The sequence below is a fragment of the Dinoponera quadriceps genome, unplaced genomic scaffold (assembly GCF_001313825.1).
Source record: "Dinoponera quadriceps isolate SergipeBrazil2010 unplaced genomic scaffold, ASM131382v1 scaffold323, whole genome shotgun sequence".
Lineage (NCBI taxonomy): Eukaryota > Metazoa > Arthropoda > Insecta > Hymenoptera > Formicidae > Dinoponera > Dinoponera quadriceps.
The window spans coordinates 130,391-149,263 of record NW_014554579.1 but is presented as its reverse complement, the minus strand read 5'-3'; the positions used below and the strand labels follow the sequence as shown (position 1 = coordinate 149,263).

The window sequence follows — 18,873 nt, the reverse complement described above, 5'->3', positions numbered from 1 at the left end:
ATATATATATATATATATATATATATATATATATATATATATATATATATATATATATATATATGTATATATATGTATGTTTATCCGTATTCAGTGTACGAAATTCAAGCGCCAGGGTAGACTGCTTCCTTCGAATAGATTGACAAATCCAGCATTTATCATCATTCAGTGCATTTATTGAAAACAAACGCGTATTTATGTGACATTCTCTTTACGTGGTGTTTCACTCGTGTTTCGTAAATTGTTAGTGATCGATAGCATCCCAGTCGTTTGCGACTGTTTGCTAGTCAGCAGGTAGCTGTGTCGTAGAAGCGTACATTGGTAACGAGAATCGCCGAATATTTTATATATTCAGGAGCACCATCAAGTTGTGCTACATTTTCCGAAAGAGAAAAGGGGATAAACGACGTTCAAGGTTGTATTCATACTGAGGATATCTTTCTCGTAGTAACGTGCAATTGTGACTTCTAGATATTTAATATTTGTGCTATCGGCAATATATCCATGAATACAACCGATAAGTTTGTGTGTCGAAATGAACGATCCAAATCGCTCTGTGATCGAGAATATAATCTGAAAACACGAGTTGAATGTGTATTTATCGCAAGCCAAACATCACCCCGAGATCAATTACGCGCGATGAACCGTCTACAAACGGGACGATCAGGTATCACGTTGTTATTTGTTTGTTATTTAACTATCATCGGATATAGATGGCGATCGACGAGGTCAGTAGTTTATTGTTCAAGATTTCAATTTCCACCGATGACATGAGAAAGAGAGAGACGCGGTGTAAAATGTTCGGTAGGTCCTTCCTTTTCCTCCGCGCTCTCTCGCCTCTTCAAAAAGGAAAAGAAGAATAAAAACCGAGAAATGAGAGTTTAATTGTCAAAGGAGCGGTTGTGATCCCTCGATATGCGTTTTGTCCGAGAGATTCATATATTATATACAGATATTATATTTGTAAAGGGTTGGCCGGTCGCGATTCGACGATGCTTTATTAAAATAAGTAAGCGAGACACGCGTACTCTCGCGGCGAGGAGTTTGTTCGACTATCGTGGGTTGTTATACATCGTTCGAATCGCGACGGAATGCGCCATGCAATGGCATCCTAAAGATGTAAAACTTTCAGATAATAAACATGCATATTGTTGTACAAAACTCTCATCGTCGTCTTACTGTTTTGTTTGCACGCTCCCTCGGTGGAAGGTCGACGTAAGACTATAACGCGTCGATCTAGTCGTTGTTGGAACGTTATTATCTTTTATAAGTAATATTATTATTATTATATAAGTTTTCAGATTGCTGCGAAACAATTTTTCAACTTGGCTTTATATTTATCTTAGAAATGATATACTTGGAATCGTTGCAATTCACACATCATTGAAATTCATACAACAGTAAAATTACGAGATTGTCGGAAGTTGATCTGGATACTCGGATGAATCAACAATCATGTTGTAAAATTTTGGCAGTGTTTCTTTTATTTCGTAGACAGATCACGATTGAATAGTACAATAAAACATGTGACGGAAGATGTTAATAAATAAATAAAACTCCGTGGACAATATGATAAGAGACGCCAAAGCCCTTTCGGAACGTTTCCTCTCTATCATTTTTTGTAGATTCTTTTTTCGGGCATTATTTTCCTTTTTTCATCGTTTCTTTCCGTATGGCGCCGGATAGTCATCAGTAGACGTGAGCTGCAAAAGAGAGACAGAGAAGCGTTGGTCAAACGTTGGTGAAAGAGCGAGATGGCACGATTGTGCACACTTATGGAAAAATACTCCGGCGGTGATTTGAAAAAATCCCAGCGATCAATCGTCGCGCTTATCGACACGATAATTTGTTATTTTTCCATAAAAGTCTAATTGCGAGATTCCTAACGGAGGATGTACGTCTTTTCAATTTGGCTAGTAAAATTCTCGATTATTATTCAATCCGAACGTACATCCTCCCGGGGAGATCTCTGGACAGGACGACGGGAATGTGATACAATGTACAGTTAAACATTGGAAAACTCGTAAGTTCTTGCATGTCCTCGTTACACACGGCGTAATGTTTCGACCGTGGCTGACAACAGCAGTTAATTGTTCCGATCGATCAGTACGAAATGTATGGTTAAGTTACTACTGTGTGTATTAATATCGATCGCTAGATACGAATCTATGACGCAGCGAGAAGCCTGGCAAACTATCTCGAGCGAGTGATAACGATTATTTAAGATACATCGGTGATTAGCTGAGCGGCGTATACTACATCCAGCGGAAATATTACACCGTGAATGAACGAGGCCCAGGGCCCACTTCGCCTGGGTATTCATATTGTACAAGTGTCTCTCACTAGAAGAAAATTCCGAGTCGGTTGTACACATATTAGAAGATGTTGAACACGAAGAAACGTACGAGTAAGAGAATGATTTTTGCAAATACAGGCTCACGCACAGACCGCCGTATGATGATTGCGAACAACAACTTTATAATTAAGAAAAGAGAGACGACTACGCGAGAGGAATTAGAATAATGATGATGTTCGTCCGAACCCTTTGGCTACGACGCTTCCGGCTGTCGTTTCTCCCGTTCTCGAGGGACAGCGGCAAAAACGGCGAGGATGGCTCTCGATATTTAATACTAAAACGTCGATTCCACAAGCGGCGTGAAATGCGATATAAATAATAATCGCGAGCAATTAACACTAGAAGATACATTTCTTTTCATCATAAGGTATAATATTGAATTTTGAATGTAATCGAATTTTCCATATTTGGAGAAAAAACTGCCCGAATCCTTCTAGTGTTAACGGAACAAGTGGTTATGCAGCGATCGAAATGGAGTTTTTAATCACTGTGCAAACAAAAATATCGCCACGAAACCGGGCAGCAAACGAATTTGTACATGCTGGGCACATACCGCGTGTTCGATATTCTGTCGGCGGAGCTCCTCAGCGGAGTAGAGGCACGGTAATTAAATTAATAATTACCACACGTTTCTAAGAACATTCTTGTAGCGACAACACAGTCTGGGAAAACATTCGGGAAAGAAAAAAGAGTTAATTGCACAAGTATGTGTGTGTGTGAGGAGGTGGGATATTTTGACATCGGTTTCCGAAGAGAAAGACACGCGTGGTAGCCCAAGGGTATCTTTTCCATTCAAATCAAACAGCCGTCGTGACACGGGCATATCACGCCTGTATATACGCTTATCACTCAATGGTTACACAGTCTACTTGCATGTTAATGGCTCAGTATATACGTTCAATGTGACGTAAACCGTTTTGTCGTGATGCCACCACTAATCCCCTGATTATTTGTCGGACTTATTAAACGAGTAATATGGGCAGGTGGGGGATTGCGAGGGATTGAAACACATCGGCCACTCGAATCGTATCGCTCACTTTTTTCGTTTAATACGTGGTACGTTTATTGTACCACGGGCTGGTAAAGTGAAATCGTGGAACTGGCTGCGAATAATAGTAGTATAACGCTCCTGAAATGATAGACATTCGTTTGCTGTAGCATCGGTTTTACAATTAGATCTCTTTACGTCGAACGAACTGTCGAAACAACATTTCGCGCCGAAAACGCGACGAAAAAATATTAAGTCGGTCCGAGGAGGTCGCCAGCTTGGCAAGCGGGTTCATTCTCGATTTTGCGGATTGACGCGGCGATGTTGCGCTTGTGCCAAAAACGTCGAGCTGCCAAATATCTTTGTATGGTCGCGGCGATTTTCGATCGACGAGAGATATACCGTTCCCGTTTCCCGACTGGCTTCTTTTCGCGAATTATACAGAGAGGCGAAAGAAAGATGTTTTCGCCAGTTTCCCTCTGTGAACGTTCTCTGTGGAATGGGGGATGAAAAATTGTCAAAATATCCGAACTATTCTATTGGCAAAAAGATAGACGGCTGTATGACTTTCAATCTCGCGAAAATGAGTGAAAAATATGCAGAACCCAGTCTGTACTCAACGTGCTGAAAAGAAAATACACGTTCCAGACTACTATATCTCGCTGTTTGACATCTCTAGCAAGAATTTCTTCGGAACAACAACATGTTATTTTTATCTCTCACGACAGTAGTATTATAGTAGTCTCGAGTATTTTGCGATTCGCTGGCTACAGGTCCCGTCCTTATTCTGAATTCGCGTTTATAGATCGCACTTTCTTTCGATAAAAGAATAGCAATTCGGATAGCACCTATAGCCAGTATTCGTCAGCGACCGATGCCATTTTGAATCGTAGTGTAAACAATCGGTCGTTGGCGGGAACGAACGAGAGGACGAAAGGTCACACGTACCGAAGGGCCTGATGGGATGTCGGCTCCACAGATAGCTACGCTTAATCGGACTGAGGTAGCTGTCCCTCAAGTAAAACGGTGTGCGGTATTGAGCGTAGCTCGGTATGTAAGGCGCGTAGCTCGGGTACCACCACGGGTCCCTGGTGAATGCGCTGATGGGCGCCATTGGTGATGGCTCCAGGAGATCGAAAAACGGCTTCTTGCGCAGCAAGATGGACGGACGCGGCAACAAGAAGTCGTCGTCCACGAGATTACCTGCACGAACGAGACGTTTGTGACTGGCGGTCGTCAGGCGGTCGGCCGGCGGACGAGCCGTCGAGAGGGAGGGAGGGAGGTCGGTATTGTTTATAAATATATACTAATTGCGTAAGTGGCCTTGGAGCTCAGCGAAATATTATTAGCATTGTTTAGCGCGGGGGGATGCTACGAGAGAGATAGGCTGCGAGCCGTTACGAGACGAAACCTAAGTAGTATTGTTATTTGTGGGAACGTCTCGTCAATCGATCATTGTCTCTCACCGTAGATGTCGAACAATCGTTTCGTAGTGAGCGGCGGACTTAGGTGGCGAGCCAGAAGCGGCGATTTGCTCGGGTAGAGCCTGTCGATGTCCGCCAAACGGTTTAGATGGTCGGTCCAGGCCTTCTCGGCGTCGAATGCTTTCGCTGTATCGCGTAATATTGCCGGAAATGAAAGCAGAGATATACGGCGATTTAGACATTTTCTTCTCGAACACTTCTCGCGATTGATCGATGCCGCGGACGACGCTCAACTGAACCGACAAATTTCCTTTCTTCCTATCGATTCGCCTTTACTTTATCGTCGTATTTTACGATTCGTCCGGGAAATGTAATCGATATATAACATCTTGGCTTTTTTTTTGGCATGCGTACACGCAAATATCCGACGCGTATCGCTAGATCGATCTCGAGGAGTGTATTCGCTCTTTTTCGTCGTTACGTCTGTTCGATGAATGCTACGCGAGCGCATAGAGGAGAGAGAGAACGATGATTTTACCAACTTTTTCAAAAGGAGCACTTCTTCCGAGTGCAGTGTCTCTTACGTGAATCCTTTATGCGCCGCCAATGCATCACTATTTAAGCGATATCTTTCGTGTTGCCGATTTGAAATTACAATACGCGTGCTCATCGTTCTCTTTTTAAAGTTAACGCGAAATCTTTCATTATTCTCGTTCAATTAGATCGGTCTTTCTGTAATGAGAAACATGCCAAATTTAAATTCTGATCAATAACTTGCCGGATTGGTCAAATCATTTTTTCTGCTGTATGCCGAATTGTGCTTTGCGCTTGCGCTTCTTTCTTTTTTTTAGTATTTTAGCGCATAGGCGAACTTTTCATCATTTTCACACACTGCATACATTCGTTTCCACGATAGAAATCGAAACGCGCGCGCGCACACACACACACACACACACACACACACACGTACAAATCATGCGCGAGCATGCGTCGAGTTCGAAACAAAATACAGGCGTGTAGTGAGCGGAGGGATGATTATTTGAGAAAATGTTTCTACGAGTTATTTGTATCTCTACGTGGTTAGGTATACGAGCGACATGTACCGCGATATTCGCCGGATACAATTGTCGCGTTACACCGTTACACCGAAAGAATAAAGTCGTTGCACAAACTTTCTGCTCAAAATTACAAGTCGCGCTTCGTTCACGGGAAGCGCGGAAAGTATTCAAGCGCTACTAAGGGGGGTCCTGTCCCTCGTTTCTCATATCCTCTTGTAAGCGTTTCTACTACAAGAATCAGATCTTTCTTTACATATATCGGGATACTGTCACTAAGAAAAGCTGGCGAGCTCGCGCGGCCACGCGCGAGTCCGCGTGCGAGGAAAAAGCCAGCGCTATCAAAAAGAAGGAGAAGTAAAGTAGCACGACGTCACGTAAGGTTAAAAAAAAAGCATACTAACCTGGTGGAAAAAAGCTGCCTCAAAAAGTCGCTGACGGAAAAAAGCTGCGACGGTTCGTTCGGTCGTAAAAAAGTAAAGATAACTCGGCTCGTTAATTGAAAATGTCGAATTTCGGAAAAAAAGAAAGGAGGCGATGGTCGAGATTGCTAAGGTGCAATTGTACTAGTGGATCAAGCTAATTGAAGCTCGTTGCTAGCTGTCAATCTAAAACTGCCTCCACATAAAAATATCAACGCGTAGAGTTGTCACACCACACGACTTCCTGATTCGAATGAAACTTTGCCGGAAAAATTAAACGGATCAACGCTTCATTACAGATAGGTACGTACTAATTTCAGGCGTGTACAATCGTCGTCCGATGTAAGAATTATATACAATGTTTGACGATCCTGTGTATACGTTGCGACGATCCGTATGCGTCCGTGTGATCGTCATAAATTAGCAGTCGTTAATTAATGCAACGTCCCAGTCGCGAAAGAATTATATTTGGCGGAGATGGCTCGCTTAAAAGCTAAAATCCGGGACTTAAGGAGACCGGGGGATTAAGAAAAAGTACATGCCATATCCTGAAAAAGATAGAAATTTCTGGATTTGGTTGTAATTAATTGCACGTTAATTTGTCCATTGTTAGTAGATATTCGGTACGCGTGCATGTATTATTGCCGATTAGAGCGTGTATTAAAGAGAACTTTCGATTTTTCCTTTCATCGCCCTGAATCTCCCTCATGATTTAACACGCGTGTCGGATTTGTAGAAAAGCCTGCCAAAGAAATGTATTGAAAATCACTTTTTTGTGTCGCAATCGTTAATGACGAGCACAATATTTACACACTGTACACACGGTAAAAAGCTTCTTTTCCTTTTTTGGGCTGAGTGAAAATGTAAACCTTCATTTGAACCATAGATATATGCATACAGTGTATGCTCGTACTCGAAACATATACTCGTTTCAAAGAAATTCAACAACAAAGTGGAGAGAGACGGTCGACGAAATATCGACGGTCCGAAAAATCGAAAGTACGAATTAGAACGCGCAAGCGTCGAGAGAAAATTTCCAGCTTTTTCAAGTTTTGGCGGCCATCTTCCGTCCCAATTTATTATCTTTTCTTCTTTTTGAAAAGGAGATTCCTTTCGCACGATTTCCTTTCTTTCTTTCTTTCGCAGGCTCTTGCTGCCTGTTCGCTCGCGTGTCATACTTTTTTCCGAACTACCACACGTTCATCATACATTCCGTGCAGTCCCACTTCTGCATTCTCATAATTATTTTCTAATTTGTTATACGGTTGTGTACAATGTTGTCTAATGTTTATCGACGATCAGAAAAGCGAGTTCGCCGCTTTATTCCACATTCGATTCGCCTTTTTAAATCTCCCTTTCGGCTTAAATTGGCTTTTTTGCGATCAAGCTGCTACCTCCACTTCAGCTGCAAGAGTTAAGGATTTCTGAATAGTGCGTGCTCGCATCCTGTCCTTGTGATTGTCTCGTGTGTCAAAACACATTTACGCCGAATAGAATAATATCTGAGAGATGCATAAATTAAACATTTTATTTTATTTATTTTTCTGCCTTCTTCTAACTATGGTTTTTACAGAGAAGGGTTTTATTTTTTGAAAAAAAAAAGATCAATTTCGAATCGAAATTTTTATTGCAACTTTCGTTCAACTTGGAGGATCAATGGGGAGAATCGCAATATTTTCATCATTATTATATAACACTGTCCCGACTTGTTAAAAGACGTTTGATAAACTTATCGAAAGTAAGGAGAAATCCGAGCACATCGACAGTTAGGCTGATATATATATTCATGGTTTATTTTTATTTAATAAATTCGTCACAGCTTTTTCTCTAGTTATTCATCAATCTGTACTTAATTCATGTAAAAAGTATTAATCCAAGTAGTTGACTGACGGACTAACCAATCTATAATTATGCTCTCGATTAATTGTAATTAATTTACAATCGTGAATATCGGTCTCGCAACTCATGATATGTGCGTCTGATAAAGTTCTTTGAAACGCAAGTTTAATTTTCAATTTACCCACGCTTTTTTTCCACTTTTGTTTTTCATTGTCCTCATTATTATATCGAATATAAAATTTAATCTTGATTATTGCACAGAATTGTTGGACGCAATTGCTATTTTCAATCTTTACATCTCCTTTCTTTCCATCCCTTTTAAGTATTCAAATGTTATCGACATTTCCAACACCAAAAAAAAAAAAAAGAGATAAATTAAAAGATTGTGAAAAGTTCTCTCTTTTTATCTAATTTTATTTGTCCATATTATCAACTCGTATAATTCTCGATTCTCCATTGAATCTTCGATTTTGACGGAATTTGCAAGGTAAAATCGAATCAGTCTTCGAGTTGGGATACGTATTTTATTACACTTAACCTATTAACCGGGTCACTTTCAGGTCGGAAATGATTTCGGAGGTAAATTGAGCAAATAAATGTAATGTATGTCAGATGATATGGTGCTTTCTTATCGTAGGAGCGAATAAATGAATGTTATCATTGCTCTTTCCACATATAAAAGTTTCGTTATTTAGTAAATAATAAATTAATTTGTCTCCTCTCCGGTTAACAGGTTAAATATTTGGACATATCAATCACTAAGCAAATCGAATGCATTTACGACGATGCGATAATTTATTAGCGCATATTTCATATTATCTTATTGTATCATATAATATTGCTGGATTGAAAAAGAAGTATGAAAAATGTACAAAGTATATTTGTCAAGATAAATATTTTTCGCAAAAATTTGATTGCGGTGTCAACTCGTCTTTTCGAATTCCTCGCACATAGCAAGGTCTTCTCACGCATTCTCGTGAAATTTCAAATTTTCAATTTTTCAATTCCTCATCACATCGCCGGTGTTTATTCGGGATGGCTTTTTCTTTCCACGGTAAATTTACTTCCGTAGAAAGTCGTGGGATTCTCTCGACGATCGTCTCAGCACATCGAAAAGAAAGGAAGGATCGAGTGGATTGTTTAGGATAAGTGATAGATGTAGAAATATGAGTGAATTTCGCATGTTATCAAAAAGCACCTAACATTCCGAAAATAATAAAATAAATGTCATATGTAAAGTATAAACTTACGTATATTTATTCCGTACAAAATTTTGGTAATTTATACACATACTCTATGCAATGGTTTAAAGCTATTGAAAAACTTTTATCGCAAATTGCGTGCGACGAATTAATATCTCTTCAACACATTCCGCACATCTGTTGTTCTTAATTTCCATATTAATTCGTTCAATGAGCTGACATCAAATACCCGAGCGTAATAAAACCGTACGAAAAATTAGTATCGTTTTTTTGAAAAGGCATCAAGGGGTTAAATAGTCAGCGGCAATCGTAATATAAAATAAAATTTTGGATCGAATATTAAGACGTGAAATAAACTCTCGTTTGCTCAACTACGAGTAAAAACGCGTGTATGTGTGTTATCCATTTACAAGCGTGGGAACACTATAAAGCAGGATTATCGGGAATTGTGCATGACGTTAGTCGATCGTCTTTCGTAAGCAATGACGTCGAGCTCGGGAGGTGAGCATAACTCGCTCTTTGGTCTCCCATTTACGGGAGATCTGTTGGCGTCTAAGGTCACTCAAATCGATGATGCGATTCAGTATGAGCCACTTGTTGAGTCTAGCGCCTGGAAAGAAATCAGAATCTCTCTCAGACGATAACGAACGACGATGACGATGACGAATTGACAAACGATACCCCATGCCGATGACAAATTGTCTTATCGACGACGATGTACTAGGAAACGCTTTCTTTCTAGTCACGAGGGCGACATCTCGAACACGACACGACACATGATCCATGATCGATGAACGGTGGTGATCGATGATCCGTGACACCTGAATGCTCAATTCGTCGTTAGAGATGGTCGTTGTTACATATCGATACTGAAGAAAACTGATCGGGATAGTATTTTGCCGAAATTAGATGGTTAATCGGGATTTATTGATAGCGCGCGATATGTGTAGAGATGAGGAAAGTATTTTCGTGTTAGAACGTATGTAGGCAGCATGAGCCAAAGAAAACATTATTTCGTATGATTTGTGCGAAATTTTATACGTCTAAAATAAGTACATATTTTGCACAAGTCAGTTGTTTACAAAATATATAGAGTGAAAAGTTTTACTCGGCTCATCCTGCACAACGAATAATGAAGATATATCAGATTTAAAAGATTATGTTTCCCTTCTTAATAGTAAATTACGTTTGCCTTGATGCCGTGATTCAAGATCTGTCGAATTAGAGCGCTCTGATAACGAGAGTAAATATTAATTCTAATTTTCTAGGGAAACTTCGGCGATTGTAACAATCTTGTTAAAAGTTTTATGATTGTATCTGTTACATTCACCAATTAGATCATTAACATCGCATATCGTGTCAAAATTTCGACATTTTTTTCCAATCGGCTAAACATCTCTTAAAACTGTTACCATCGAACCAAGTCTCTCTGATGAGGATTCAAAGACAGGGACATGACTCCGAGTAGAGTTTTTGCGCGAGACAGAAAAATCGTCGGTTATATTTAAACATATTGTGTGTATATATATATATGTATATATTTATACGTACGTATATATAGATGCATTTTCTCTCTCATATAGCGATATATATATATATAAGTATATAATAACTTAGATACAAAGAGATGCATAAAGTAATTAGTATTACACATGGCATGGTATGAAAGTAGGCAACGATCATTTAATCGACGCTATTGCGACTCACGGTGACGCTAAAAAACACGAACCAACAAAATCGGCACGTACACGCATGTCCGAGGAAAAAGTTTGCACACGTATTTTACATATGTCGGAGGCGAGCGACACATGAAACGTCGGGGGGTAAGGGAGATAATAATGCATAACGTTTCGGTCTTTCTCTCTTCTTCTTGGTTAAAATGGTATGCAAACAAGGAGGATGAAAGGCAAGAATGCGATACGGAAACGAAAGGGCGTTTCTGGCTTCTGAGAAAGGCCCGAAGAATCTATGAATGCGGTGCGAAAAGACAATGTCTCTCGTGGAACGATGGTTATTTTCTCTCTTTTTTTCTTCTTCCTCTTTAGAACGCCGGGCAGAAGCCAAAAGCACCGGGTTACGCATCGAGAACTTAATCTAGGAAGAACAGGTGTTGTTATTTGTTAGCGGCTTCGACGGTGAGGCGGGGTGGGAAAATTGAGGGTTCGGTGACTTTTCGTATATCCCATTCTCATGCTCGTTCTTGTTCTGCTGTTATTCATTTAACTTTCATCTATTCCATTTTCTGCGATCTCTTCATCGCGCTCCTCTCCCACATCTTTTGTCCCTTTTCTTCTCGTGCTTTCTTTTTCTCTGTCTCTTATTCCGTGCTTTCGTTCTCCCGTCTTTCGCTCTCGTTCGATATCAAGATATTATAAAATTTCGTTTCGTTTCGCGCTTTCGATTCTTTCTAAGACGCCGTTCACTTTCACTCTCTCTCTCTCTCTCTTTCACTCTTTTTCGCTTTTTCTTTTTGTTTCGGACTTTTGCTTATTAGTACGTACCGGGGACGAAGCGTTCTACGGGTTTGTACTGATGGGGATACAGCTGCCTCGGCGAGTAGCCGTAAATCTCACGATGCACGGGTAGATACCTATAGGAGAGGAAAAAAAAGAGAACGTTAGTGCTCGAAGAAACCGCGCAAAATTACTTATTCTAGTCAAACATTCCTATATTTTTGTCGCTGGGATAAAATTGTGAATTAAAAAGCATCCGTTTTCATTGATAATAATATAGTTAAAATACATATAAGAATTGATTTTTTTGTCAGGAAAGTAGGCCGTCTTAAAGATGCTTCAATTTTAATTGATTCTTGAAAACTCAATGAATCTTGAGAACTCGGTGAAAAAAAAAAGAAAAGTTTAATCAGTTTCGCACGAACGAACGTACGATAAAAATGGAAACAAAAATGTATCATACCTGTATCCGGGAACATTGATACGGTCGGCTGCGTGAATCGGGTTTTCGAAGATTGACTTTCCAAACGGCCACGAGGTGGAATGCAGCTCAGGAAATTCCGAGCGGAAAATGCTGCGGGGTCTGTGAGTGTGCTCGGGAGCTCTGATATCGTCGGTACCTGTTTTCGTTTCGTTAAAAAGTACGTTTGACATTTCATTCATCGGGAGAGACAATTGCTTCAATCGGAAGGAACAACCAAATCCACCGTCCAATTGGATCTTGTAAACTGTATCTTTCAATCGAAAGAAACAAAATAAAAAGTATCTCACCTTTCAAGGCCCGTACGTAACTCTGCCAAAATTTCGCCTTCCTTGTGATAGGCTCGTTGCGTCCGATCATGTCGAGATTGCTTCTGAATCGTGCGTCCATTTTACCACTCCGCTGAACTGCTAACCACGCTCGTTCGCTGTGACAAAAGGAAAATAAACGTTCGACCGCGTGTTTGTCAGAGAGATTTGCGTATCAACAACGAGACTATGTTTGATTTTGCGACGTGATAACGTTTAATATCCTAGAGAAATCGCTCTTCCTAGCGCGAATGCAACCATACACGTGGAAAAAAGTCATTGAAACAATTATAAAAGACATCTGTGCCGAAAAATTTCATATACTTTTTATCACTTTTGTTTTTTAAATTCATGATAACTTTCCTTCACTTTGTATTATATATGCTATTATATTTATCTTTTCTTTGTACTTTGTATTGTAACTTGATATTTTTTGCTTGCGCACACCTATGTTCATACAGTTCGGTCTTCCATCTTTTCATTGCTTATTCTGTTAGATCACTTATTGTTGCTAGTATTATTTAATATTATTATTATTATCATTTATTTATTTCTGAGCTAGGTATGCTACTTCCATTGTACCATATAGCTAACCTTCCTATAAATAAATAAATAAATAAATAAATCACTGATATTCTTGTCGGCTGACGTTTAATATCGATTGTGATGACCAAATTTATATAACTGATTACACGTTCCTTTAACGAAATTATTATAATCGATGCGACGTAGCAACGTCGCAATGAAGACAAATAGAATCGTTCGATCGTCCGAAAAAAATCGATTTTGACAAATTACTACATGGGCACACGAAGAAAGATTCATCTGCGTGAATATTTGTCATAATTCTTTCCACGTGTACGGTATAAATTTTTGTGTGTTACATTGAGAGGGAGATTAAGGTACGTCAAGAACATTAGCAAATAAGGGAAATCGTGCGGTTGTCTTTCTTGTCGCGAACACCCCCTCCCCCGCGCACACAGAAGAAAAAGAAGCATCTTACTGATTTTCTGCGTGCAGCTATCTAACGTAACCGAAGTTTCTACGAGGAAGTCTCGTTACTCGTGATATAAGAAATTCCCGCGGCCTGAGGCGATTGCATAAGCTGTCTTAAATTTAACGACTTGCGTAGGTGCGGCAGTGCTTTTTTAACCTTGCTTCGGTAAACTGTGCGCCATTTCCGCGATCCATTATCACGAGGCAGTCGTTTCGACGTCCCTTTATTTACGCGCGCGCATAAACCAATCTTGATAGATGAATTCGTAGATCCATTCGATCGATCCTAACGTTCCGCTTATTTTAATATACTAATCGAGAGTTTGTCCTTTCAGGGGTCGCTATTCGTAGTATATTAGCGTTTAAAGAAATGATCTGGTAATAAATATTAAACGCTTAATGAACGATAATTCTTAAGATATTATTTTAACAAAGAAATGTTCAGCTCAAAAAGTTTCACTCGAAATCGTTGTATGGTGCAATGTGTTATTTTTAGAACGAATCAATAGTAGTACCGTGTGCTTTCAATTCGAAAACGATCGTCATGTAGCGGCGCCCGATCGCGTGCGAAAGCAAAATTGGTCGTGGCATCCCTTGTGCCGGCCAATCGTGACACAAACGGGCGCGTCGTTTTTCTTTTTGTTGACGCAACAGACGCCGCTAATTTTAGCGTCACGCATACTTCATAGTCGCCCTGGATCGCCGGAGCGTTTTCTCAGATATTCCTGTTTCATTCTCAGCGGGAGTGACCGAAGGTCGCGAAGACCTGAGATCGAAATGACTTACTTCGCGCGCCTTTTTTTATATAAAAAGGAAAAGAAAAATGAAGGGCAAATTGAATCGTTTGCATTGAATATGTAAAGCTCGATATTACTGCAGCAGCGCGTTTTTTTCTCAAGTCGCATTGTCACGAATAATACAAATACAGTGGCGAAACTTTTTTTTTAAAATGTCGCTGCTTGGTCTCGTCGAAATTTGTGCCGGTTGAAAGTACGAAGCGACCTAATATTGATCTTCTCTTGCAATTATCGTCGGATGAGTCATAGCAGCGATATTTGATTCGTCTTTTCTGAGAGACTAACAATCAATCTGGAATTTGCGAAAAAATGTGCAAGTCGTCCCTCGAATGTCCGAGAGTCTCTCGGAAAGAGAAATCGGTCGGTTCGCGTTCTCCAGTTTGCATTCTCGGCCAGGCAAAGAGCAAGGCGTCGCGGCGCCCACGAAAGCGCGACCCGTCGTGACGCAAGAGTCCCGGATTCGCGGTCGCTATATTTAGGCTGCCCGGGCCCCGGTCTGTTTTTAGTCGGTAACAGGTGGACGTCGAAGCTTCGCGACAGGCGACACGAGTCTTCATTTGACTTTGACCGATTTTCGCGAACCCCCATCGCAGACCCCCATGGTAATGCCGCGACGATCATGACCTCGTCGTAGTCATGGCGATTTCAACACCAGACTCCAACTGACAATACGGCTCGCCGTATCTCAGTCATGTCCTCTCAATGTACGTGTTGCAGTTGGTTGGTCCTTTTCTTTCTTTTTATCAATAAAGTACTTGAAGTTTTTTTCTATCGGTGAATCATAAGAATTACAGGTATATTTAGAAAAGATTAGGGGGAGGGAAAGAGAGAAATGTTACACGAGAAAGTCCCGAGACTATCCGCGCGACATTTTAATTTTGATTAAATTTCGGCATTTCATTCATTCATTTATGTACGGCAACATGTAATTAGGCGTGAAAGTCCATCCAGAACCGCGAATTTTGATCTCAATTCGCAGCCGCTTCTGCTAGATCGCGAATATGAGTTTCGTCCGAGAATATCTTGACCTTAAAATCGTATCGCGTGGAAATGGGTTAAGCGCTTGACACCCTGACCAATTTGCACGCATCTTTGCGAAATAGTCATGAAAACCAGGAGAGAGTTTCTCAGTGTTAATAACGCTGAGTGAAAAATATCATCAATAATCCAAAAATAGTATTTCACGTATGAAGATACAGACGTGGGAAAAATGGTTTTTCTTGAGGTTATCTTGGATTACTATGACAAATTTGTCGAAATCGAATGGACCGTGCAGAACGTCTCTGAAATAGAGATGGTGTCCGACGAAAAAGCGTTTCGCATTTTTGTCGCGTGCGTAATGGAAATCAGGTCGACGCAGAAGTGTTGGGGGAAAAATGACGGCGCGTACGTGGGAGCAGAGGAGGTAGAATACATCCGGACGCGCGTGTAATCTAGATGGCTTCTAAAAATACATATGGCGTGGTCAAGCAAATCATCTGGGTCCAAAAATTGTAATACGTTGTCCGATATTTCGCGAGAGTCCGGTGGTTGATCGTCTAGTTGAAATATACTAACCCAATTAATATAATAAATAATTTTCCAGTGGACGAGAGAAGTTTCGATCGCGCGAACGTTCAAATTATGCGCGCGTTTATTCAAAGTGAGATATACTGTTTTATTCATTTTTATGAAAAATGTAAACATATCTTGTTGGAAAGCTAAGGCGCGAATTTTCAAATAATACAATTCTTTCCGTCGGTGATATTCGGTAATAAGAATACAAAATTGAAAACGTATGTTCTTGCCATCATCATGTTTGGCGGAAATTCGTACGCCACCGCGTGTGCATGCTGCAAAGATACGTCATTGGAATTGAATAATCGGCAGGTTTTTGGCACTCTTTCTCCAACACGTGCAGGGTTTCAGCGATGCGTCGCAACGGGATTACGGGTTTGTTGCGACTCTCTTCCACTTGTCGGCCTAGCATTCTTGGCGGAAAATTGCATGGCTATCCACGCGCGACCTCGTGAGAGAGCCAACTTTCACACAATACAGCCACGATTAAATAACGATATGAAGATTGCGTATTGAAAATTTTACTTGGAATCACGAGGGACAGCAAATTTTCTACCGTCGTAGCAAATAGATGAATATATGTTTTTTATATACTGCCCAATATTTTAAGATTTTTCAGATCATGAAGAAACGCACACATGTAAATCTGTCTCCATAAAATGACTTGAAAAATCAATCAATTCTCGTAAAATATTGAACAGTACTGTATGTTTACTTGTTTGCTGCGATAGCATAGAATTTGTTGAATGTTATTTTTCTCCGCGCGGATTGCGGACAGCTCGATCACACTAATGAATTTACGGAGATAATTAAAATTATTGCAAATATTACGGAAGCAAAAATCACAAGAATTCAGGCGAACACCTTGTTTCCAAGGCATTTCCAAGGCAAAAGTACACATCGGTGGCGTGTACAAGCGGTAGTGTTAGAAACCCGGGCCGATGTTGAAGACTTGCCAGGCGGGCGAACGAATTTCCTAAGTGCAGCACGCTTCTTCGGCCTTGCGTGTCTCGTTAAAAGCCCGTCCGCGTGACCGTCTATCCTGTGGGGAAAACTTTCGCACATCGCGATATTAATGCCGAAACTTTATCGGTACATACACCGAGGAGACCGGCCAAGGGACCGACCAGCACGTTACGCGCTGGAACACGATAATCGCGCATATTCGCTCTTTTTCGCCGGAAAGTAGTAATCACCCGTTCGCGTCAGACGGTGTCTGACCGTTTAAGTAGATACAGACGGCGGACGCTCCTTATCGTTCACGCGAATGACGACCATCATCATCATTATTATTTTATACGTCAGATTTTTTCCTCAAGTTTCGCATTTCGATCAAAGTTGGACAAACAGGTTGGTTGAGATACATGCTGATCTATTTTACCTAATTTCGAAAGGAACTGAAAATAGTTTCAAATACAAAATGCGTTCTTCCACTACAAGTTTCGTTTCAAGGTCACGGTTCGTTTACCGAGAAGCAATCGAGGTCGCCGATAATCTCGAGAAAGTAGCGGACGGAGCGAAAATCCGCTCCTTGATCAAATTGTTTTGAGTTTTAACAGTAGAAAGGGAACGGCTATAACAGACGCGTCCGTCTTGGCGGCGAATAGGATCGGCTATTTTCGGCGGACGGTATAAATACCACGCGCGCGTGCACGTAACTTACGTAAGCTTAAACAAATCCTTGCCAATAATGATAAACAATTCGCGATCGGCACAATCGAGGGTGCCGTCGATGATCATCAGCGTGGCGCGCGAGCCTCAAATTGGTATCGCGATAGAAAGAAAAACGCGCTGGCCCCATTGCCAAGTCGCTTCCACAAAATTAGAATTCGTCGGACGCGAACGGCGGGAGGAGAGCGGGAACGATAAATTTCTCGACGTTGACAAGGTTTGTATACTCGTCGTGTACGTGAGAGAGAGAGAGAGAGAGAGAGAGGGCATTTAACAATTCTCGCGTTTTCGATCGGTGATATCCTTCGCGATATTGATCTTCCTCTTAAAATTTCTATCGCTATAAAGGTTACAAGGATTATACTTCATTAATTAACCGTAGTATCATTGAGCATGCGTTAACATGAGGAATACTTGGAGGTATCGTTCGCTCAAATGATACGTATCGTAAACAATGCATATTTCGCTATAACATATTAAGTTATGTGTTAGTGATTAGTTTACAAACGCACACACCTGTGTAAAAAAGGGGATAATGATGACAGGATAAAAATCGTTAACACACGTTAGTCAGTGGAAGAGCGAATTCCTACTAAATACATGTGTGGAGAGACGCAGCGATTAGGCGTTCCTTTTTTCACTGGCGCACAAAGTAGTTCGACCCTGGAGTATCGCGATCGCGACCCTTATCCACGGCGCACTCACGACGACGTTGTCCTTTCGCCACAGTTTTCCGATCCCTCGTCTCTTTCTCTCGTTCGACAAGGAGAGTGCTTGGAGAAAAAGAGAGAGAGAAAAGGAGGATGATGCGGGGGCCTTTACCTAAGTATTTCGGGCGACCGTTCGGTTCGGGGTTTGGACCTTAGACTGGGCGGCTGCCGCCAAAAGTGTGGGCTAGTATACCGTGGCTTGGTACACGGTAGCGCCGATCTGGCGACGGTATCCGGCAATAAGCCGCGCGACATTTATGGCACAACCCCCGCCAGCGAGACGCGATTGGTGGAGATGCGTCGATCGTGGGTTGGAAGATGAGGAAAAGAACGTGCGCGTCGTCGCAGCTTCCACCGGCCGCCCTTCGGACAGCTCTCTCTCTCTCTCTTTCTCACCGATATTCTCTCGAGGCTACGCGGTTTGTGAGCGAAATTTACGATGTCGATACCGGAGGTACCCTCCGATGACGTTGTAGGTAGATCTCTCGTATACCCCGGGAATTTCATCGCGCGAATCCGTTATGTAATGTTCACGCTTTCCGCGAGAGCGAAAGTGTGTACATTTATATGATTTTCTCGTATCGTTGAAACATTTTCTTCGCTGATTTAACTTC

General features: G+C 41.1%; 1 protein-coding gene across 5 annotated transcripts; it reads right to left on the bottom strand.

Annotated features, from left to right (window-relative positions):
- Nucleotides 1-1,458: 1,458 nt before the first annotated feature.
- Nucleotides 1,459-18,529, bottom strand: LOC106752158. 5 transcript variants are annotated; one of them, XR_001375123.1, is made up of 8 exons: nucleotides 18,372-18,529; nucleotides 12,511-12,647; nucleotides 12,203-12,359; nucleotides 11,788-11,876; nucleotides 4,811-4,954; nucleotides 4,293-4,547; nucleotides 2,910-3,018; nucleotides 1,459-1,703 (listed from the first exon to the last, which is right to left on the bottom strand). XR_001375123.1 is itself a non-coding variant. In XM_014633672.1 (8 exons), exons 1-7 carry the CDS (start codon nucleotides 18,512-18,514, stop codon nucleotides 3,403-3,405), a joined length of 1,008 nt encoding a protein of 335 aa, XP_014489158.1. In that variant the 5' UTR covers nucleotides 18,515-18,529; the 3' UTR covers nucleotides 1,459-1,703; nucleotides 3,394-3,402. The 5 variants fall into 5 exon arrangements, 4 of the variants coding, with proteins under 4 accessions (XP_014489158.1, XP_014489161.1, XP_014489160.1 ...); XM_014633672.1 differs by lacking the exon at nucleotides 2,910-3,018 and adding an exon at nucleotides 3,394-3,485; XM_014633675.1 differs by lacking the exons at nucleotides 2,910-3,018; nucleotides 18,372-18,529 and adding exons at nucleotides 3,394-3,485; nucleotides 18,150-18,239.
- Between the last annotated feature and the right edge of the window lie 344 nt (nucleotides 18,530-18,873).

Excerpts from the sequence above, each read along its gene's own strand:
- LOC106752158 (XM_014633672.1), bottom strand. The coding sequence starts at position 18,514 with ATGTCGCGCGGCTTATTGCCGGATACCGTCGCCAGATCGGCGCTACCG. Across the intron at positions 4,548-4,810 it reads ACGATTGTTCGACATCTACG|GTAATCTCGTGGACGACGAC; the intron begins GTGAGAGACAAT and ends TCGTTCGTGCAG. Across the intron at positions 3,486-4,292 it reads ACATCCCATCAGGCCCTTCG|GAGCGTTATACTACTATTAT; the intron begins GTACGTGTGACC and ends CTATCATTTCAG.